General features: G+C 43.7%; 1 protein-coding gene across 1 annotated transcript in view; it reads right to left on the bottom strand.

Annotated features, from left to right (window-relative positions):
- The window catches only part of nradd (neurotrophin receptor associated death domain), a 36,204-nt gene extending 14,939 nt beyond the window's left edge, over positions 1-21,265 (bottom strand). The window contains exons 1-2 of the mRNA XM_041189840.1: positions 21,074-21,265; positions 20,606-20,798 (exon numbers count right to left, since the gene is read on the bottom strand). Of these exons, the coding sequence (XP_041045774.1) occupies positions 20,606-20,641 (36 nt within the window). The 5' untranslated portion in view covers positions 20,642-20,798; positions 21,074-21,265. The remainder of the gene's footprint in view (positions 1-20,605; positions 20,799-21,073) is intronic.
- Between the last annotated feature and the right edge of the window lie 3,599 nt (positions 21,266-24,864).

Below are 24,864 nucleotides of genomic sequence, written 5' to 3'. Positions count from 1 at the left end.
TCTTCCTCAAAATAGTGTCACAGGATCTTTTATGTCACCTAAGAGAGCAAACATCTCAGTTTAACATCTCAATCAGTGTAGTATTCCCTCAGAGCTGTGCTGGAGCATCAACCTGAACTACATGTTTAATTCTCTGGATTGGAACGTAAACCCACAACTTTCTGAAAGGAGAGACAGCATTACCAATGAGTCAAGAGGACTGAGAGTGACTTCTGGGAACCATAATTAGGTTGCTAACTTACATCTGACATCTATCTACCCAAATTTGTACAGATAAATGTAAGCTGATACAATTTGAGAGGATAAGGAGGGAAAATATCCACTAAATGGGAAAGCTGTATCAGAGCAAAGGGTAAACGATCAACGAAGAGAAACTATTCCCACTAGCCAGTGAGCCAGGAACTACAGGCCGTAAATTTAAAGATCATCACCATAGGACAATAGGAAAATTTGTTTTTAAACACATAGGATTGTCAAGTTATGGAATGCCCAACAGAATCCAGAATAGCTTTTGAAAGGGAAGTGGGAAAATTGGAAAAGAAAATGGGGCAAGGGATTAAGGGATAGCTTTCTCAGGGAGCCAGCAAAGGGGGCAATGGACCAAATGGCCTTCATGGTAAAATTCTATCATTTGAGTGTATGAGAGAACTGTGTACTGGCTGCATCACCTTTCGCCAATCCTCCATCAGTTAGGGGGCTATCAGAGACTCATTCTTTAATCCACACGTCAGTATCTTAGTATGTAGCTAGTTCATTTGAATCTGCTGGACAACTGGCTCACAGCCTAAGTGCCTCTTTACAGCTTTTAGACTGTGTGTGTAAATATCTTTGTATACTTTTTTTTAAAAAAGTCCACAGTGCACACAATAGGAAGGAATTTAACAGCTGTGGGGGCCCAGTAACTCTCTGATCTGTACCACTCGAAACTCACAAGATCTCTGGTCCTAAAAGGTTTCCCCAAGGTCCTTCTGCCCACTATTCCCTTAAATGTTGTAAACACCACACATGGCAAAAGGAGTAGAAGCATAGTTTTTACATGCTGTATGACATACTGTATGGATTTTACCTTTAATAATGGTTCAATATTTGGGGCTACACACAAATTCTGGCATATTATTCCACTACAGGAAGCATCACAGCTGATGATCCTCTTCAAATAAGGGGTGACTGACCACTGCCCCACTCTCTCTCTCTCACTCCTGAGATTGGCAACTGGGACACCAGCAGTCTTCAGCTAATTTGATTTGCTCCAAATTATATCAAGGAATACCTGAAAGCACTGGATCCAGCAAAAGCCATGGACCTGGACAACATTCCAAGTATTGAAATCTTGTGCTCCAGAACTAGCCATGCCCCTAGGCAAGGTGTTCCAATTCAGATACAACATTGGCATCTACCTGACAATGTGGAAAATTGACCAGATATATCTTGTCCATAAAAAACTGAACAAATCCAATTCATCCAGTTACCACCCATCTATTCACAATCATCAGCAGTGATGGAAGGTGTCGTTGACAGTACAATCGAATGGCACTTACTAGCAATAACCTGCTCACTAATGCTCAGTTTAGGTTCCACCAGGAATATTTGGTTCCAGACTTCATGACAACCTTGGTCTAAACATGGATAAAAAGAGCTAAATTCAAAAGGTGGGATGAGAATGATTGCCCTCAACATCAAGGCAAAATTTGACCGAGTATGGCATTAAGAAGCCCTAGCAAAATTGTAGTCACTGAGAATCAAGGAGAAAATTCTCCATTGACCGGAGTCATACCTAGCACAAAGAAAGATGGTTGTAGTTGTTAGAGTTTATCAGAGTAATGCAAGCCCAACCATCTTCAGCTACTTCAATGATCTTCCCCCGATAAGGTCAGAAGTGGGGATATTCACTGATGATTGTATTGTTCAGTATCATACACAACTCTTCAGATACTGACTCTGCAGTCCATGCCACACCAATCAGGCTTGGAATATTAAGTGGCAAGTAACATTTGGGCCAGGCAATGACCATTTCCAACAAGTAAATCTAACCATCTCCCCTTGATGTTCAACAGCACTACCACTGCTGAATTCTTTCACCATTAGCAATCTGCAGATTACCATTGATCAGAAAATGAACTGGACCAGCCATATAAATACTGTGGAAGTGCAGGTCAGAGGTTGGAAATCCTGTGAAAGGTAACTCGTCTTCTGACTCCCCAAAGCCTGTCCACTATCTACAAGGCACAAGTCAGGAGTGTGATGGAATACCCTGGATGAGTGCAGCTCCAACAGCACTCAGGAAGCTCAATACCACCCAGGACAAAACAGCTCACTTGATTGGTACCCCATCACCACCCTCAAAATCCATTCCTTCCACCACTGCTGCCACTATGCACTCTCTACAACATGCACAACAGCAACTCAGCAAGTCTCCTTCAGCAGCGGCTTCCAAACCTGCAACTTCTACCACCTAGAAGGAGAAGAGCAGCATGCAAACTCTCCTCCAAGTCACACACCATCCTGACTTGGAACATCACCATTGCTGGGTCAAAATCTTGGAACTCCCTTCCTAACAGCACACTGCTTGTACCAACGCCACATAGGGTGCAGCAATTCAAGGCAGCAGCTTAGCACCACCTTCTCAAGTGAAATTAAGGATGAGCAATAAATACTACACTTGCCAATGATGCTCACATCCCATGAACAAGTGAAAAAGGAAAAGGGTGGCTCATTAGGAATAGAAACTCTGGTTGACTTTTCATCTTCCCCAATACCAAAGGACACCAAGACCACAGCTGACTTCAGCTAATTGTACAAAGCAGTTGGTGATGGGTGGAATTGGGGATTGAGCAGGGAGAAATGGGTTGGAAGGAGTTTGAACCTGGGATCATCGTGGTCTGCAGCAGCATTCATACCTCACACATCCTCTGAATGTGGCTACCTGTGATTGCCTCGAACCTTTCAGCTTTTTTAAAAAAACTTCTCAAAGCCCTTCTTTACAAACGTCCCTCCCCGCTCAACACTGTTCTACGTCACAGGCTCAGTATCCCTTCCAGGAGACCAGAATATTTTGGCTCCACAACGAAACAATGAGACAGCAACTGGTATCACTGGACATGTAGCGCAGAAGCACATGAAGATTTTGCAAGAAAACACTAGCACAAGTTCTCAGCCTTCAAAGCCAGGCACAAAAAGAATCTCTCAGTCGCCAACAAATCATAGCCTGCAAAGAAGTGAGGCTCCACTGTAAATAATTTAGATTCTTTTCTTTAATTCCACACAATAGGAGCCGACAGAAGAGGCAATTAAGGAGGAAGTGAGTTCAGACAAGGTCTGTGCAGATGGTGCATCTGTGGCACAGGCTGGAGGTTATTTTGTGTCTGACAGAGGCTGTTAAACGCTCCCTCCCCCACCCCCTACCATTAACCAGGACTGAATTCTTTTAAAAAGGGACAAATTAGAACTCAGTTTGAGGCCCTGAATACTGCCAGCCAGACCATTCCTCAGCCAGCTCCTGCAGAATCACTTCTTTAAAGCATGGTCTCTCACTTTCTGTTTAATTAGAACTGGATTGTAAAGTTAAAAGCATTCTAGAGAAGCTTCAGCTTGGTGGTTTTAAAAAAAAACATGTTTTGCACTGGGCAGGTAAAGCAATTGATTCACTTACTACAAGTTAGCCTGAGGCCAGGACTGGAGTCTTGCCAACGGCTTCCCCATCTTTATAACACAACAAATTTATCAAAATAATATATCACTTGACTAACTGAAGTTAAAAAATATTATTCATTTGATACTGAGAAAAGCAGGAGTCACAACATATAAAATAGTAAGACTGCTGGTCACACTCTTTTACGTGGGAGGCAGTTTAATTGGCTGCTGGGTGACCAACTTTTTTTGTTCATTCATGGGATGTGATCACCGCTGGCTGGGCCAGCATTTGTTGCCCAGCCCTAATTGTCCTTGAGAAGATGGCAGTGAGCTGCCTTCTTGAACTGTTGCAGCCCATGAGCTGTAGGTACATCAACAGTGCTGTTATGGAAGGAGTTCCAGGATTTTGATCCAACGACAGTGAAGGAACAGCGATATATTTCCAAGTCAGGATGGTGAGTGGCTTAGAGGAAAAGTTCCAGGTGGTGGCGTTCCCATGTGCTGGCTGCCCTTGTCCTTCTAGATGGTAGCGGTCATGGATTTGGAAGGTGCTAAGGAGCATTGGCGAGTTCCTTTTTTTCATTCACTCACTGGATGTGGGCTTTGCTGGCTGGGCCAGCATTTATGACCCATCCCAGTTGCCCTTGAGAAGGTGGTGGTGAGCTGCCTTCTTAACCGCTACAGTCCATGTGGTGTAGGTACACTCACAGTGCTGTTAGGGAGGAAGTTCCAGGATTTTGATCCAGTGACAGTGAAGGAACTGCGATATATTTCCAAAGATAAGACTGAAGCATTTGCTACAATCTTCAGCCAGAAGTTCTGAGTGGGTGATCCAACTCGGCCTCCTCCGGAGGTCCCCAGCATCACAGATGCCAGAGACTTCAGCCAGTTTGATTCACTCCGTGATATCAAGAAACTGCTGAAGGCACTGGATACTACAATGGCTATGGGCCCTGAGAATATTCTGGCAATAGTACTGAAGATTGGTGCTCCAGAACTTGCCACGCCCCTAGCCAAGTTGCTCCAGTACAGCTACAACACTGACAAATACCCGGCTATGTGGAAAATTGCCCAGATATGTCCTGTACACAAAAAGCAGGACAAATCCAACCCAGCCAATTATCATTCCAGTCTACTCTCGATCATCAGAAAAGAGATGTAAGGGGTCAGCAGCAGTGCTATCAAGCAGCACTTGCTTAGCAATAACCTGCTCACTGATGCGCAGTTTGGGTTCCACCTGACCTCATTACAGCCTTTGTTCAAACATGGACAAAACAGCTGAACTCTCAAGGTGAAGTGAATGTGACTGCCCTTGACATCAAGGCAGCATTTGACAGAGTGTAACATCAAGGAGCTCTAGCTAAAATGGAGTCGATGGGAATCAGAGGGAAAACTCTCTGCTGGTTAGAGTCATACCTAGCAGAAAGGAAGATGGTTGTGGTTGTTGGAGGTCAGTCATCTCAGCTCCAGAACATCACTGCAGGAGTTCCTCAGGGTAGTGTCCTCAGCCCAACCATCTTCAGCTGCTTCATTAATGACCTTGCTTCCAACAAAAGGTCAGAAGTGGGAATATTCACTGGTCATTAAACAATGTTCAGCACCATTCGCTACTCCTCAGATACTGAAGCAGTCTATGTCCAAATGCAGCAAGACCAGGACAATATCCAGGCTTGGGCTGACAAGTGGCAAGTAACATTCGCACCACACAAGTATCAGGCAATGGCCGTCTCCAACAAGAGAGAATCCAAACATCAATCCTTTATGTTCAATGGTATTACCGTCACTGAATCTCCCACTATCAACATCCTGGGGGTTACCATTGACCAGAAACTGAACTGGACTAGCCATACAAATTTTGTGGCTACAAGAGCAGGGCAGAGGCTAGGAATAATACGACGAGTAACTCACCTCCTGACTCCCCAAAGCCTGTTCACCATCTACAAGGCACAAGTCAGCTGTGTGATGGAATACTCACCACTTGCCTGGATGAGTGCAGCTCCCATTACACTCAAGAAGCTTAACACCATCCAAGGCAAAGTAGTCCGCTTGATTGGCACCACATCCACAAACATTCACTCCCTCCACCACTGACACACAGTAGCAGCATTATCTACCATCTACCAGATGCACTGTAGGAATTCACCAAGGCTCCTTCGACAGCACCTTCCAAACCCATGACCATTGACATGGTCGAGGACAGCAAATAGATGGGAACACCACCACCTAGAAGTTCCCCTCCAAGTCACTCACCATCTTGACTTGGAAATATATCACTGTTTCTTCACTGTCGCTGGGTCAAAATCCCAGAACTCCCTTCCTAACTGCACTGTGGGTGTACCCGCGCCACGGACAGCAGTGGTTCAAGAAGGCAGCTCTCTGCCACCTTCTCAAGGGCAACAAGGATATGGGCGATAAATGCTGACCCAGCCAGCGAAGCCCACATCCCATGAATGAATAAAGAAATGTCAGGATAGTGAGTGACTTGGAGGGCAACTTCCAAGTTGTGCTGTTCCCATCTATCTGCTGCCCTTGTCCTTCTAGATGGTAGTGGTCATGTGCTTGGAAGGTGATGTCGAAGGAGCCTTGGTAAATTCCTGCATTGTATCTTGTAGCTGGTACACACTGCTGCTACGGTGCATCAGTGGTGGAGGGAATGAATGCTTGTGGATGTGGTGCCAATCAAGCGGGCTGCTTTGTCCTGGATGGTGTCCAGTTTCTTCGGTGTTGTAGGATCAGCACTCATCCAGGTAAGTGGGGAGTATTCCACCACACTCCTGACTTGTGCCTTGTAGATGGTGGACAGACTTTGGGGAGTCAGGAGGCGAGTTACTTGTCACACGATCCCTAGCATCTGACCTGCTCTTATAGCCACAGTATTTATATGGCTGGTCCAGTTCAGTTTCTGGTCAATGGTAACCCCCAGGATGTTGATAGTGGGGGATTCAGTGATGGTAAGGCCATTGAACATCAAGGGGCGATGGTTAGATTCTCTCTTATTGGAGAGAATTGGCTGTCTCAGCCAATTTTGAAGCCTGTGCCTCATTTAAAATTGGCAGGTGAGCCAAACATCGATCCTGGGACACTCAGGGCCACTCCCTCCTGACTTGCTACCACAGTTCTGCCACATTAGCCTGTTTATATGCAAATCACTACTGGTGGCATCAACTTGCAGGAGAACACAGTTACCAGTGTTCTAATTTTTTCACGTGCTGTTGTACAAAAATTATAATAGCACCTTTCTACATTCTGGTCACGGGGAGGATGCTTTTCTGTACTGTCAGGGAACAGGGCCAATATTGTGAAGCGATCACACTGGTTAGTGGCACAACTAATACAAATAAATGATGCAAAAGGCTTTTTACAGTATAGGGACGCAGGTAATGAGAGGTGGATGATCTTTCACCCATCTCCCACAGTTAAATTTAAAATTTGGTCATGGGCAGTCATTTCCATCAAAATCATGACTGAACAAACTTGTCAACAGGCACAAGAAGCCAGCACATCTACATATCTGCAATACACGTGCCCAAAAATTCTGAACACAAATCAACATAAGGAAGCACAACATGAAACACAGGAACTAGACTAGACCGTTTAGTCCTCCAGCCTGTTCTGCCATTCCATATAATGGACCTCCCTCCTCCATCTTCCTGTCTTTGCTCCATATCCCTTGGTACCCTTGCCTAAAAAAAAATTCATCAATCTCAGTTTTGAGACCTTCAATTCACCCAGCTCCACAACCTTGTGGCAAAGAGATGGTTCTATAATTCTACTACCATTTCTGTGAAAAGTGTTTCCAATTTAAATTAGGTGTACAGCAATGCACACAGTGTTCAGAATAAAATGGGTTAACTGGAGGCAATAATATGCTACAAAGATTCAGACACAGTAGGGATTACAGAGTCACAGCTACAGAACAATCAGGACTTGAAATTAAACATATTTAGGAAAGATAGAGGGGGAAAACGGGGGCGGAGTAGCTGGGCATATTAGCCACATAGATAATGGCAGCAGAAAGAAACCATCAGCTAGACAGAAATAGTATCCACGTGGATGGAGATAAAAGGGGATGAGAATGGAACTTGGAAATGCAAAATGGACAATACTGGCATTTCAGTGCCAAGTATGTAGCCTGTTTGTCCCAACAACTGGCAGATCGTATCAAGCAGCATGTTCCTTTGCTGTTTGCGACAGGCAATGTACTGACCGTACCCGACCAGCCCGTGCTTGCAAAATTCAAAAGCGTCCAACGTTAGATGTGATTCTGCTAAGAATTATACTGAACCAATTTAAGATTATCAGTCAGGCTAACTGTATGGCTCACTTATGCATGCCAGAAGCCACACACATTCACACACAGGGTCCTGTCTTTTGCAGACTAAAGGAGCATGCCTACACATTATGCCTTTTCCAACTAAACAAAAGCTTGGGGGAAATCGCCATTCTCTGGTCAAAGCATTGCCATGGGGAATGAACCAGAGTCAGCCTGCATGTGAAACAAAAGCAGTTAACAGCTACATTCTCCATGGCAAAGTCCAAACCTATCAGCACTCTCTTCTCATGCAGTATAAATTGTTGTTCCCTTTATTATTAGATTATCTTGCACAGCTGCCCTGATGAGTGAAAGACAAAAAGCTTCAATAGTATGTCTCCTTTCTCAGCAATACTCAAATATTAAATAATTCCATGGTAAATACTAAATTAAGTAAACACTGCAGGTGGACATTGCATCAAGTAATAAGATCATAAATGAGATAACAGCATTTAAAATTAAAAAGGTGAGAAATTAACTAATTAAATTTAAGAGGATAAAATTCATAGTCCAGAAGGATTACATCATTTTTTTTTTAAATTTCAGGGAAAGGTAGCAGAACCATTATTACACATTTTTAATAATTTGTTAGCAAAAGGTATATTTTCAGAAGACTGGTAGATAGCTAACATACCAATATTTAAAAAGGGGGATAGAACACCTCCAGGGAACTATAGATTAGCTTAACACTGGTGGTAGAAAAAAAAAAATGGAATCTCTACTAAGGGATAATAATATAAATATAATAATCAGAATAACAGAATGGTTCCAGGCAGCCACTTGGTCTATCATGTCCATCTTACTGCTCTGCAAGAGCAATTCAGCTAGTCCCACTCACCCAATCTTTCTCCATAATCCCTGTGTGCGTGCTTATATGCTTATACTATTCTCTTTCGAAAGCCAGCATTGAATCAGTCTCCAGCATCCTTTCAAGCAGTGCGTTTCAGGTTCTAACCTCGTGCTGCTTAGTTTTTTCAGCAATTACCTCAAATTGGTGTCTTCTGGTTCTCAGCCTTATTTGTTTTATACATACATTCATGACATGCAGGTATCACCAGCATTTATTACCTATTTCTAATCCCCCTCAAGAAGATGGAGCTAAGTCACCTTCTTGAACCGCTGCAGTCCATGTGGTGTAGATACACCCACAGTGCTGTTAGGGAGGGAGTTCAAGGATTTTGATCCAGTGACAGTGAAATTTCCAAGTTAGGAGGTTTTGTAATTCAGAGGGGAAGCTGCAGGTGGTGTTTTTCCACGTGACTGCTGCCCATGTCCTTCTAGGTCGTGGGTTTGGAAGGTGCTATTGAACAAGCCATGGAAAGTTTCTACAGTGCAACTTTTTGATGGCACATACAGCTGCCACTGTGCACCAGTGGTGGAAGCAGTGACAATCAGGCAGGTGCCCTGGATGATGTAGAGCTTTTGGGCGTTGTTGGAGCTGCATTCATGCAGGCAAGTGGAGAGTATTTAGTCACACTCCAGATGTGTGCCTTGTAAATGGTTGATAGATTTTGCGGAGTAAGGAAGTGAGTTGCTCACTGGCTACAAGAGGAGGAATTCTGCAGAGTATTTATATGGTACAGTTAAGTTGCTGATCAATGCCACACCGCCCCCTGCCACTCACACCACCAACTACCCCCCCCACCCTCCACCCCCGCACCTTCCAAGAGGTTAATAGTGGGGTGGGATTCATTGATAATACAGTAATGCCACTGAATGGCAATGGAAGTTGGCTAGAATCTCTCTTGTTGGAGATTCTGGCAACTCTGTGACGTGAACGTTGCTTGCCAACTGATCCCAAGCCTGAACATTGTTAGAGTCTTACTGAAGCAGTTCATATCTGCATGGGGTATGAGTAGAAAATGGTATTGAACACATCAAACATCCCCACTCTGACCTTATGATGAGGGAAAGGCCATTGATGAAGCAACCGAAGATCATTGGGTCTAGGACATTACACTGAGGAACTCCCACAGTGATGTCCTTAAGCTGATCCCATTGATTACAGTTTTGCTAGGGTTCCTTGATGCCACAGTCAAATGCTGACTTGATGTCAAACAATCACCCTCACCTCACCTCTTGAATTCAGCTCTTTTCTGCATGTTTGGACAAAGGCTGAAATGGAGGTCTAGAGTTGCGCCGTCTTGGCGGAACCCAAACTCAGCATCACTGAGCAAATTATTGCTAAGTAAATGCCATTTACAGCATTGCCAATGACATCTTCCATCACTTTGATGATTGAGAGTAGATTGCTGGGGTGGTAATTGGCTAAATTGGATTAGCTCTGGTTTTTGGGGACAGGACATACTTGGGCAATTATTCACATTTTCAGGCTGATGCCAGCTTTGTAGCTCTACTGGAACAGTTTGGCTAGGGGCTCAGCTAGTTCTGAAGCACAAGTCTTCAGGACCCATAAGCCTTAGCTGTATCCAGTGTCTTCAACCATTGCTTGACATCATCGCGAGTGAATCTAAATGGCTGAAGACTGGCATGTGTGATGCTGGGGACCTCAGGAGGCGGCCAAGGTGGATCATCCACTCGATATTTCTGGCTGAAGATGGTTACAAATTCTTCTTCCTTTTTTTTTGCACCAACATGCAGAGCTCCCCCATCGAGAATGGGGATATTTGTGGAGCCACCTATTCGGTTAGATGTTTGCTTATCCACCATAATTCACAACTGAATGTGATTAGATTATAGCTCTGTAATCCTATCTGTTGGTTGTGGGATCGCTTAACTCTGTAGCCTGCTGTTTCTGTTGTTTGGCTTGCACATGCTGTTTCTTCACTGGCACCTCATTTTTAGATATGCCTGGTGCTGCTCTTGGTATGCTCTCCTACACTCCTCAATGGTAGAGTGAGAGATAATGAGGTTACAGATTGTGGACGAATACAATTCTACTGCTGTTAGTGCCCACAGCACCTCATGGATGCCCAGTTTTGAGCTGCTAGGTCCATTCTGAAACCATGCCTTTCAGCACAGTGGTAGTGCCACACAACATGATGGGAGGGTGTTTCCAATGTGAAGATGGGCTTTGTCTCCACAGAGACTGCACAGTGGTCACTCCGCCCAATACAGTCATGGACAAATGCATCTGCAATGGGTAGTTTTGTTGAAGACGAAGTCAAGCAGTTTTTTTTCCTCTTCTTGGTGTTCTCACCACCTGCCACAGACCCCAGTCTAGCAAATAGGTCCTTCAAGACTCGGCCAGCTTGATCTTGGTGATGGACACTTAAGTTCCTCATCCAGAGTACGCTCTGTGCCCTTGCTACCCTCAGTGCTTCTTCCAAGTGGTGTTCAAAGCGGAGGGGAGAACATCAGCTGAGGAAGGGTGGTAATTGGTAATCAGCAGGTGATTTCTTGCCCATGTTTGACTTGATGCCATGAGACTTCATGGGGTCCAGAGTCAACATTGGCCACTCCCTCCTTAATGTATACCATTGTGCCACCTCCTCTGCTGAGCCTGTCTTGCCAGTGGGGCAAGCCATACCCAGGAATGATGATGGATGAGTTAGGGACATTGAATCATAATTACAGTCAGTGACCAAGTAGGCTTTGGCACAGCTCCCCCATTTTTGGCACAAGACCCCACATGTTATGAGAAAGATTTTGCAGGGTCTGTCTTTGTTGCTTCCAGCACCTAGGTCGATGCCAGTTTTCTTATTTGACTTTTCAGTATCAGTTTGAGACAACTGAGTGACTTGTTATACCATTTCCAGAGGGCAGTTAAGAGTAAACCACATTGCTGTGGATCTGGATTCACATGCAGACCTTCCCAGGTAAGGATGGCAGATTTCCTTCCCTCATATGGGAAAAGTTTTTCTCAGTCTACTCTTCCTGGACTCATGATTTTGAACATCTCTATCAAATCTCCCCTCAACCTTGTCTCCTCCAGGAAGGGAATCAACCCCAGCTTCTCCAATCTATCCACGTAAATGAAATCCCTGATCCCTAGAATCATTCTCATAAATCTTTTCTACACCCTCTCTAAAACCTTCACATCTTTCCTAAGATGCGATGCCCAGACACAAATTGGACACAATACTCCAAGAATAGTCAGCATGGATTTCAAAAGGGAAAGTCTTGCTTGATCAACCTCATTGAATTTTTTTTGAAGAGGTAACACAATAGATGAGGGTAATCTAGATTTTCAAAAAGCCTTCAATAAAAAGTGCCTCAAATTAGACTAATGAATAAAGTTCATAGAACACCAGGTCAGGGCTTAAAGGGCAGCAAGCAGAAAGTAGGGGCAAATGGTAGTTATATTCAGAATGGCAGAAGGTGGGAAGTGGTGTTCCACAAGGATCAGTACTGGGACCACTGTTGTTCATAATTTATATTAATGATTCAGGCTTGAATCAAAAACACAACTTCTAAATTTGTAGATTGGGAAGAATAGTCAATACTGAGGAGGACTGCAACAAATTACAAGATGATATTAAACTTGCAGAATGGCTATGTGATTGCAAATGAATTTCAACATAAATAAGTGTGAGGTAGTACATTTTGACAAGTAAAATAAGGAGGTTGGATATTACTTAGAAAGTAAAATAATTGAAGTAGAGCAGCAAAAGGACTTGGAAGTACAAATACGGAAATCACTAAAGGAATAACTCAAGTTAGTAAGGCCATAAAAATACAAGCCAAGCACTTTTCTGGAGGGATAGAATTGTAAAGTAAAAGTTGCTCGATACAAGTTTAGTATAACTTTGGTGAGACCATACCTGGAGTGCTGTATATAATTCTGGTCACCATAAAAAAAATGTGAAATGGGAATCAGCGCACACACTACATCATCTACTAGACCAAAATCTTTCCTAACATAATATGTCCAGACACCCACCATCTCAGGAAATATCATGGCCTGCACACCATTTGGCCATCTCTATCTATACTGCTTCTTCTAACCCACCAGGAAGGCATCCTAAGCTTTTAAGCTATTAATTGGCACAACATCAAATGCACACTTCCTCTCACCTATGGGGAATTCCTTCTGACCCCGACTGTTCTGCTCACTATCCCTGTGGCCTATTCCACTGTGAAGTGCTTGATATGTATGTGTGTATTGGAAATGGATGTTGGGCAATTTCCTTTACAGTCAAAGAGTCACATGCACTCTTTGGGCTCCCAAGTATGGCCACTCAGAAGTGGTGGTACTGGGGAGAATGCAGCTTCTGCATAACTGTAGCCTGCCAAAAGTCAACATGCCCTCAGGTGGAAAAGGGAAAAATAGCTGTGCAAATAAATTGTGAAACATCGACAAGTGGTCTTTAACAATCCATTTAAATTGTATCCACTGGGACCTCTCACTCTGTGGTTTACCCACCCTCCTTCCCCACCCCCTAAATGAAGTTGCGCCTGTTAGTGAAGCATGACCCATTGCTAAAACAAAAATAAAAGTTCCTGGAAAAACTCAGCAGGTCTGACAGCATCTGCGGAGAGGAACACAGTTAACGTTTTGAGTCCGTGTGACTCTTCAACAGAACTAATGAAAAAAAGAAGAGAGGTGAAATATAAGCTGGTTTAAGAGGGGGTTGGGACAGGTAGAGCTGGATAGAGGGCCAGTGACAGGTGGAGATAGCCAAAAGATGTCATAGACAAAAGGACAAAGAGGTGTTCACGGTGGCGATATTAGCTAAGATATGTGCTAATAGGTGACATTAAGGGTAGAAAGCAGGACGAGCAAGGTACAGATAGCCCTAGTGGGGGTGGGGTGGGGTGAAGGAATCGAAATAGGCTAAAAGGTAGAGATAAAACAATGGATGGAAATACATTTAAAAATAATGGAAATAGGCGGGAAAAGAAAAATCTATTTAAATTATTGGGAAAAAAGGGAGATCGGAAAGGGGGTGGGGATGGAGGAGAGAGTTCATGATCTATAGTCATTGAACTCGATATTCAGTCCGGAAGGCTGTAAAGTGCCTAGTCGGAAGATGAGGTGCCATGACCCATTGCTCCCTCGCTGTCTCCTCCTTGGCCTCAGAAGGATAACAAATGAATCAGAGGTGGGATGAGGCAAATTTATTTTACACAGCCAGTTATGATCTGTAAATCAATGTCTGAAAGGGTGATGGAAGTGGATTCAATGGTAAGTTTCAAAAGGGAATTGGGTATATGTTGAAAAAGAAAAAAAAGATTGTAAAGCTATGCGTAAGTGGTGGGAAATGAGACTAATTGGACAGCACTTTCAAAGAGGCAGCACAGGCACAAGGGGGTGAATGGCATCTTTTTGTGCCAAATGATTCATTGAATGCTTGGCAAGTTAATCCTCAGACATAGGACAATAGACTATTACTTAGAAATATTACTGATCCAACTGGGTCAGCTCTGATCACCAAGGAACAAGGGAGACTTTAAGCACTCTAGGCAATGTAGAGGATAGCTATGAACAAGGCTGGTCCCCAAAGTTAGGGGCCTGAATTATGAGGAAAGGCTTGCCTGGGAAAGAGGCAATCTTATTGAGAGATTTTTTAGAGATATGAGAAAAATATCCAGAATACAGTATTACTTTCAATTAAACTGTAGAAGGGGGACACAGGTTCAAACTAGTAATAGGGAATTTTATGACTGTCAGGGGGTTCTTCATACAAAATGCAATCCATGTGTGGAATAAATTTCCAGAGACTAGTGGAGGCAAAAGCCCTTGAATCATTTAAAAAAATAACTGGACTCCACAATGAGGTGGCAGGGGTATGGGGGAATTGCAGGAGAATCTCTCCAAGTGAATGAGTTAAAATCTGTCAAATATCCTTCTTAATCCATAATTATCTTGTGACCTCACGAACGGATTACTGAGACAAACCAGTTAAGATGCCCTTGTGAACCTAAGGGCTAAATGGCCTCTTCCTGTTCCTATGTTTCCATAAGTGGCTCAGCTTGACGTTTCCACACACCCCCCCTACCCCCCATCCATAGGCATCACAGGGATGCTGAGTTCAACTGATTTCGGCCAATCAAACCTGCAGCTGCACAGCTCACTGCCACACTAACTGGTGCATTCTGGGGTACATTAAGAAGCCTGAATTAATAATCCAGAGAGATTTTAAATTCAAATCCCCCTGTGGCAGTTTGAGAATTTGGATTCAGTTTTTTAAAAATCTTAAAATAAAAAGCTGTTATCAATAAAAAGAAATGTTTACGAAGTTGTTGGATGGTCATAAAATTTCAACTGGTTTCACGAATATTCTTCAAGAAAAAGAAATTTGCTGTCCTTACTTTGTCTGGCCTATACATGACTGAAGCTTCACACTAATCTGGCTAACATCTAACTGCCCTCTGAAGTGGCCTAGCAAGTCACTCTGTTGTATAAAAACACCACAATCCAGCGGTTCAGGAAAATCAACCACCATCTCAAGGGCAACTTGGAAATCCCAAGGATGAACAATAAGAATTATCTAGTAGGGGTAGGGGGGTCGGTGAGGGGGGTGGTGAAGCTGCAAGTGTTTATACAGAAACTAATATGACCCTTTTACTGGAGCTCTGCTACATTACAGAATAATACTAAGTGTCAACACAGCATACATTCTGTTAATCAAAACGTCAGACATGGCTCTGAAAAATGGTGGTCTTGAAATTCTTGGTTTACATGGGTTTCAGCTGCACAGCTGTGAAGAGGTAGAACACTCCTGGCCTTCAGGCATGAAAAATGACACCAGGCATATTGCAGATTAAAGCTGCTTTGTAATCCAGATTCATCCATGGGCAAAGGCTCCATCTGATGTTGTGCTGAGCCAAACTGAATAGGAAGCTCTGAGCGTTGGTCGCTCAGTCTGGTATCAGTTAGCTGATCTTAAGCAAGACAAGCAATTGGATCACAGCCACTGACCTCAGTGCCTTCAGGCATGGAGGGGGAAAAGAGGAGGAGGCAAAAGGTCAGGGAAGTCTTGCACATCTGATCCCTTTCTAGTGACTTCACTGGAAAGTCGTCCAGGCCCAGGTATATAGAGAAGGGGAACCACAATCAAAATTAAGAGCAGGATTGCATAAAAATCTCATCTCACCATCACAAACAAAATGCTAAGCTCCTGCAATGAACTGCTATGCTCTGGAATGCACTATGGTAGGAGCAGCTTCAACACTAACTTAAGGGAATTGGATACTTTCTTGAAAGGGAGAAATTGCAGGAGGCGATGGAAATGAGGAAAGATTGAGGGAGTGAAACTAATTGGGAAATGCAATAACTCAGAGTGAACCTGAGACAGAAGATGAAACTGGTTTTCAACTGGAAGGTAAATCGAACTTCCCACATTCACTAGGAGTTTCTTTCAAGCTATTGGCAAAAAACTAAATTTCACCCCCATCACTTGAACCAATTCATTTCACTCAAACATCATCTTGATTAAACTCTGCTTGAGAACCCTGCAATCAAAGCATGTCTTGCTTTTTCTCTGGCCAGTGGAAAGTTAAGACATGCATTTACATAGCATCTTTCACAACCTCAGGACATCCCAAAATGCTTTGTAGCAAATGGAATACTTTGCAGTGTAGTCACTCTTGTACTGCAGGAAACAGCAGGCAATTTGTATAGAGTAAGCTCCCACAAACAGAAAGAAGACAAATGGCAAGATAATCTGTTTTATTGGCGGTGGTTGAAGAATAAGTGCTGACCAAGACACCAGGGGGAACCCCCCACTTCTTTGAAGAGTGCCATGGGGTCATTTGTGTCCACCGGAAAGGGCATACTGGGCCTTGGTTTAACATCCCATCTGAAAGATTCAGTATTGCACTGAAGTATCAGCCTAGGTTACACGCTCAAGTCTCTGGAGTGGGACTTGAAGCCACAACAGAATTGACTGGGAGATGAGCCTAGCAGGAAAGACAGCAATGGCAGGAGTTTCTGGGAGTAATTTGGGAGACACAGCAAAAATTCATCCCTAGGAAGAAGCATACTAAAGGGAGGACGAGGCAACCATGGCTGACAAGGGAAGTCAGGGACAGCATAAAAGCTAAAGAGAAAGCATACAATGCGGAGAAGAGCAGTGGGAAACCAGGGGATTGAGAAGCCTACAAAGGCCAACAGAGGACAAATAAAATAGAAATAAGGAGGGAGGAGATTAAATATGAGGGTAAACTAGCCAGTAATATAAAAGAAGATTGCAAGAGTTTTTTTTAGATATATAAAGGGTAAGAGAGAGGCAAAAGTGGACGTTGGGCCGCTGGAAAATGATGCTGGAGAAGTAATAGTGGGGAAAAAAGAAATGGCGGAGGAACCGAATAGGTACTTTGCGTCAATCTTCACGGTGGAAGACATGAGTAACATCCCAAAAGTTCAAGAGAGCCAGGGGGCACAGGTGAGTATGGTGGCCATTACCAAGGAGAAGGTGCTAGGAAAACTGAAAGGTCTCAAAGTGGATTAAATCACCTGGACCAGATGGATTACAGCCCAGAGTTCTGAAGGAGATAGCTGAAGAGATAGTGGAGGCATTAGTGCTGATCTTTCAGGAATCACTGGCGTCAGGGAGGGTCCCAGAGGACTGGAAAATCGCTAATGTAACCCCCCTGTTTAAGAAGGGAGTGAGGCAAAAGATGAGAAATTACAGGCTGATTAGCCTGACCTCGGTCATTGGTAAGATTTTAGAGTCCATTTTTAAGGATGAGATTTCAGAATACTTGGAAGTGCATGGTAAAATAGGGCAAAGTCAGCATGGTTTCATCAAGGGGAGGTCATGCCTGACAAATCTGTTAGAATTCTTTGAGGAGGTAACGAGTAGGTTAGACAAAGGAGAGCCAATGGATGTTATCTATTTGGACTTCCAGAAGGCCTTTGACAAGGTGCTGCACAGGAGGCTGCTCAGTAAGATAAGAGTTCATGGTGTTAAGAGGCAAGGTACTAGCATGGATAGAAGATTGGCTGTCTGGCAGGAGGCAGAGAGTGGGGATAATGGGGTCCTTCTCAGGATGGCAGCCAGTGACTAGTGGAGTTCCACAGGGTCAGTGTGGGGACCACAACTTTTCACTTTATACATTAATGATCTAAATGAAGGAACTGAGGGCATCCTGGCTAAGTTTGCAGATGATACAAAGATAGGTGGAGGGACAGGTAGTATTGAGGGGGCGGGGAGGCTGCAGAAGGATTTGGACAGGTTAGGAGAATGGCCAAAGAAGTGGCAGATGGAATACAACGTGGGCAAGTGTGAGGTCAAGCACTTTGGTCGGAAGAATAGAGACATAGACTATTTTCTAAGTGGGGAGAGAATTCATAAATCTGGAGTGCAAAGGGACTTGGGAGTCCTAGTCCAGGATTCTCTTAAGGTTAACTTGCAGGTTGAGTCGGTAGTTAGGAAGGCAAATGCAATGTTGGCATTTATTTCGAGAGGACTAGAATATAAAAGCAGAGATGAGCTGCTGAGGCTTTATAAGGCTCTGGTCAGACCACATTTAGAATATTGTGAGCAATTTTGGGCCCCGTAACTCAGGAAGGATGTGCTGGCCCTGAAGAGGTTCCAGAGGAGGTTCACAAGAACAATCCCAGGAATGAAAGGCTTAACATATGAGGAACATTTGAGGACTCTGGGTCTATACGCGATGGAGTTTTGAAGGATATGGGGGGATCTGATTGACACTTACAGAATACTGAAAGGCCTGGATAGAGTGGATGTAGGGAAGATGTTTCCATTAGTAGGAGAGACTAGGACCCGAGGACACAGCCTCAGAATAAAGGGAAGACCTTTTAGAACAGAGATGAGGAGAAACTTCTTTAGCCAGAGAGTGGCGAATCTATAGAATTCATTGCCACAGAAGGCTGTGGAGGCCAGGTCATTGAGTGTATTTAAGACCAAGGTAGATAGGTTCTTGATTGGTAAGGGGATCAAAGGTTACGGGGAGAAGGTGGGAGAATGGGATTGAGAAACTTATCAGCCTTGATTGAATGGTGGACCAGACTCGATGGGCCAAATGGCCTAATTTCTGCTCCTGTGTCTTATGGTCTTAACATTCTGACTCAGCACTAAATGTTATTCACTGAACCAAAAACAAGACTAGAAGTCTCCAAATCAAATCTACATCCTGATGCAGAACTCAGCATTAGGGTGAGCCATCATCAGCCTCAGCACCACTCAGCTAAGGATTCCTGCTCCCAATCACTGTTCGGCAACGCCTGCTGTCAAATGCAAATCTGTGGGTGTAGAGTAAGGGCTGGGATCCAACTTGAATTGATAGCACAGACTCCCACATGAAAAACGGCCACCCTGTCAAGGTATAAAAGGGTGCCTGTGGAACCATACCCTGAGGTCAGTCAGCAGGAAAGGTGGTTAAATAATAACAAAAGTCTGGGAGCAGGGATTGAACTTCATTGGTGTTCCATTGTGACAAGCCAAGGAAAGGATTTCTGACAGCAGCTTAGGGATCTCACATTATCCGTTGTAGAACTCAAACACTTATGGAAACATTTTAAAAAAAAATTAAATACACGCTGAAAATAATTAGTGAAAAATAAATCATCAACCCATTTTACACAAGTCAAAGGGAGTCATGGCCTCTCAAGGAGAATTTTTCGTCCTAGATCCCTGCTCTTCCCATTAAATTTTCTCCCCAATGGTGTCTACACATTCCAGAGATACAATTCCACAAGATAAAGGCATCTACCTTTCCATACATGACTAGACAGTAAGTATTGACAGGCTGTTTGACCACAGAAGCCATCATAAATGAGCCAGATCCTCTCCTCACATGATACGTACAGGCTTGTACTTGCCAATGGAGGGAGTCAAGAAACCGTGAGCAAGACAATTCTCCCCCACACTCCAGAGGCCTGGACTAGTGCTAATTCAGAGAATACAAATTTGAAACTTGCCATGGCAGTTGAGAATTTGAGTTTAAATAAACAGCTGGCATCAGTAAAAGTGACTATAAAGTTGTCAGATTGTTGTAAATACCCAGTTGGTTCTATAATGTCTCTTATAAAAGGAAAGCTGTTGTCCCTACCTCCTCTGGCCCATATGTGACTCCAGTCCCCCACCAGCACAGTTAACTCTTGACTGCCCTCGGTGGTCTCTCAGTAATGGCCGCCACTCAGTTGTATGAAACTTGCTACCAACAGTTCAAGGCCCATCACTGCCCTTCTCAACAAAATTAATTCATCCTTGCAGTGAATTAAAGAAAATTTTTATAACTCCTTGGTCGAGTCAGCAAACTTGAATGGAACCTGGCATCTAGCTCAGGCGCAATCACAGCACAAGACGCCTACAGAAACTCTCCAATAAAATATTCTGGTAAGGTGCAGAGCACCGGGTGCAGGTCAGACGCCCTTCCTCAGCTTCCATTCAGCCTCTCACAGCACAGTGTCGCTAAACAGACTTCCCTTCGTTTTCTGCCTAGTGTCTCCCTAGTGTCTTGGGTCAACATTCATCCCTCAACCAACACCCAAAAGCAGATGAACTGGTCCATTTTCTCAGTGCTGTTTGTGGGATCTTGCTGCGCACAAATTGGCTGCCACGTTTACTACATTAGAATTGAGAGTCCACTTCAAAAGTACGTCAGTGACTATTAAAGGGTTTGGAGGTCCGGTGGTTGTGACAGGCGCTAATAAATGCAAGTTATTAATTCTTTATCTCGACACGCGTGATATCCTGGATTTTGGAACAGATTAAAATGTAGACATTAAACTCTTACGTAAAATATTAAAATGAAAATTTACTGTGACCCGTCTAACACAGTCTTACTTACCTGGGAGATGAAAAGCAGACAAAACAGGAACCTCATTCTGCCCTTGGTCAGTTTCCAGTCTGGGCGAATTATAGTTAAGGTTTCAGTGTTGGCTTTAGCTCAGTTTCCAGTCCCGGTTGAGTCGAGAACAATCTCCAGTCCCAGTTTAATTCGAGTTATGTCTTGCAAATTCGTCTATCAGAACGATCCCAGCCTGAAGACAGAGACAGGATTCGTAACTCAAAATACAATTAAAAACGAACAGAAATCACAGATGAATCTGGCAGAACCTCCAAATGCCACCCCGCTTTGACCCGGGAGCGAGCTCCAAGTCTGTCCCGGTCCCGAGAGCTACTCTATGAGCTGGGCTGAGCGGAGATCGCAAGGCGCAGCCCCGGGGCTGGGGGAACCCACTTTATCTAAACCCTGAATCGTAAAACTGCAGCACTCAACATTAAACCCCAGTCTGAGTGAACCGATTGCACTCACTTTCACGCTGTTTCCTCTCTCTTTTCCCTTGTTCTTTTTCTGCCCCGTTGTCTCCTGTTTCTCTCTCCTCTCTGGTATCTCACTCTCTTTCAGAGTCTACCTCTCAATGACTCAATCATTTCGCTACTTTCCAATTACTTTCTCATGAAATAAAGCCCCAGAGAGGGAGGGAGTAAAAACTGTACCCCACGTGGTGCTGATGGAGAGTGTGTGGTAGGTGGGTGAGGGGGAGGGAGGTGGGTGAGAGGGAGGGGATGGTGGAGCATAACTTTCATGATGATTGGCTGAGAGCTGCTGTATTAAAACTCCCCTTGAGATAGTAGATCTGTACCAGAACTTAGACTCTTAAAGCCATACCGCATTAGCCTGCAATTTTCAGGTGTTTAACTATTAAAGCTTTAAAGTATCAAACTGTTTTGCTTCATCATTTAAGCCATGGAGACTAGGAGGAGGATGAAAAGAAAGATCAAACATACATTTATAAAGGAAAGAGTTGACGTTTCGAGTCCTCATGACCCTTCGACAGAACTCCGACAGAGCACAGAGATAAAAACAAAAAAACTGCGGATGCTGGAAATCCAAAACAAAAACAGAATTACCTGGAAAAACTCAGCAGGTCTGGCAGCATCGGCGGAGAAGAAAAGAGTTGACGTTTCGAGTCCTCATGACCCTTCGACCGTCGAAGGGTCATGAGGACTCGAAACGTCAACTCTTTTCTTCTCCGCCGATGCTGCCAGACCTGCTGAGTTTTTCCAGGTAATACTGTTTTTGTTTTTGTTTTGGATTTCCAGCATCCACAGTTTTTTTGTTTTTATACATTTATAAACACCGCTCATATTCTCAGTCAACAAATTACTTTTAAATCGCAGACGCTGGTTTTCTGAAGAGAAACACAACAACCAATTTGCGATTGGCAAATTCCAATGAACAACAAAAGAGAACAAGGTAATCTTTATTAATGGTGTAAATGAAGGGAGGAATTTTGGCCGGCACATCAAAAGAATCATTTCCTTAAATGCTGCCTTGGGATCTTTTACACCCACCTAAGAGGATGGTTGGGTTGTCAATTTAATGTCTTATCCAAAAGATGGTACTCCTGACAGTGCAACACACCCTCAGTGGAGCATTGAAGTGTTAGCCCAGATTACGTACACAAATCTCTAGATTCAGATCTATATCTGCTGACTCTGAGGTGAGTTCTACTGACCGAGCAAAGTACAAGAAATAGAGAGTTCTCCTATTCACAATTAGAAATACTTTAAATCCTCCTGCATTCAGGTTATCTAATTTTCTCTCTCCCCTACACCCCCCTCCTCCCCCCACCACGCCCACCACCACCAACCCCGCACCCCCCCACCACCCAACCCGCCCAACCCCAACTTCTCCCTAGGTGTTTTCGACTTTCCAGGAGTTACTGATTTTCTGGGATAAAGTTCTCCACGCTACAGTACAATGAGTGCTGAGTATATTAAAATGTATTCTCAGGCATTGATTGTCAGTGGCAAGGATGGCATTAATTACCCATCTCTTAGTTGCCTTTATGATAATGCTGTGGAACTTCTCCTTGAGCCACTGAATCTATGCAGTAAAATGGTGCTCCCACAATGATGTTAGGTCGGGTTAGGTTGCCCTGCATCACCTCAGGCTTGAGCATGGGAATAGACTGGAATCCATCACAGTCAATTCCAATCTTGTCCTCAATCAACATCAGTACATTTTCCAGCAGTGACTCAATAGGGTAGAAACATGGAAACCTCTTCCTCAGCTGGGGCAACTAGGACAAGAGGAGATAATCTTAGATTTAGAGCCAACCCATTCAGGAGTGAAATCAGGAAGCAGCTCTTCACACAAAGGATCATGAAATTCTTGAACTCTCTCTGCTAAAAGGCTTTGGATGTTGGAATAATGTACATTTTCAAGACTGAGATTTTGTTAAGGGCATCAAGGCATATGGAGCTGAATGTAGTTGGGATTCAAATCAGCATGATTTAATGGAATGGTGGAACAGACTCAAAGGACCGAATGGCCTATTCCTGTTCCTATGTTACTGGATGGAGATCAGGAGTGAGACCTCAGGCTGGTTAATTCCTTCCTAACCCATTTTCAAATGACAAAGAGCAGACCAAAACTCAAATCAGGTCTGTATGCCTTATCCCTTTCCTATTGGGTTAGCTAGAGAAAGGACAGTTAATAATTGGGCTGACTAGAGTAGGGCATTCCCGAAATGCTAATTTATCAGACTTTGTGTATTTTTAATTGCAGATTGTTCTTGAACTATCAATCATTTAAAAAAATTTTTGGTTGCTGCTTGTTGACATGAACTGTAACTCAGGTGAACTTGTACTAAAAAAAACACCAGTTTCAGTCACTTCTTTTGAGAGTATTTGAGCTCTAGAAGGCAGGGAAATAGTAAGAATTGTGACCAGTCTTCTGTTTTTAATCACTCTTGCACCCACCACCCAATTCCCTGAAGGCATTGACCCTTGCTGGGATACAACTCCATGCGTACAAAACCCAAGAGGCCAATCTTCACATGTGAGGCGGGATAGTGAACAGCTGCAGGCTATTCAGCAGCGATGGGCACACAATCCAAGACTCTAACCTGTCCTTACCATCAAGACACACACACGCACACACACACACACACAGACACAGCCATCCAGAGTGGGGTCCCTGGATGACTCTCCCTAACACAAAGGGAAGTGAAGACAATTATAGCACCCGTTCCTCTCCCAACTCAACGCAGACTGGAGATTGAATGTTGGGCATACTTTGTATGATATCATTCAGCTATTCACTGCTTTGATAAGTTGGGATATTGGAAGAACTCTGTAAGTACCTAACAGATCTCAATGCTTTTTAAATTTAACTCAGGTGTGACCTAAACTATGGCTTCTTTGTTCTTGTCAGCCTTGGCTCTGCTGGTAGCACTTTAACCTTCAAATCAGAAGGTTGAGTATTTCCCGCATGTTCTGTTTTCATTCCCTATCTGCTCTCTCAGGTAGATGTATAAGACCCAGTGGTAGTATTCAAAGAAAAGCTGGGGGTGGGGGTTCTCCCATGATTCTGGTCAATATTTATCCCTCAATCAACATTACTAAAACAGACAGGCAGCATCTGTGGAAGGAGAAACAGAATTAGTGAGTTAGGTATGTGACCTTTCACTAGAAAGGTTTAGTTCTGTTAAGGTCACAGACCTGGCCTGTTGAGTTTTCTTTATCCTTTCATGAGATGTGGGCATCATTGGCTTGGGCAGCCTTTATTGCCCATCCCTAATTGTCCTTGTTCAGAGGGCATTTACCACATAGCTGTGGGTCTGGAGTCACATGTAGGCCAGACCAGGTAAGGACGGCAGATTTCCTTCCCTAAAGGGGATTAGTGAACCAGATGGATTTTTACGACAATCGGCAATGGTTTCATGGTCATCATCAGACTTTTAATTCCAGATTTTTATTGGATTCAAATTTCACTATCTGCTGTACCTCAATTCAAATCCAGGTACCCACAGCATTACCCTGGCTCTCTGGAATACCAGCCCAGTGACAACACCACTATGCCACCACTTCCCCTTGCTGTTTTTATTTCAGATTTCCAGCATCTGCATTATTTAGCTTTTGTGTCACTAAAACAGATTATCTGGTGATTAATACATTTATGATTGTGGGACTTTAAAAACAATCACAGGTTCCACAGACCTTTTAAAGAAACTACAAATTTTCTTTCCTGTACTGCTTCCAGGTCAAATGTTGTCACATTTTAACTTGAGCAGAGGGATGTGTTGCTTTAAAGGG

The sequence above is a fragment of the Carcharodon carcharias genome, chromosome 6, assembly GCF_017639515.1.
Source record: "Carcharodon carcharias isolate sCarCar2 chromosome 6, sCarCar2.pri, whole genome shotgun sequence".
NCBI lineage: Eukaryota > Metazoa > Chordata > Chondrichthyes > Lamniformes > Lamnidae > Carcharodon > Carcharodon carcharias.
This window is presented reverse-complemented; position numbering and strand designations above follow the sequence as displayed.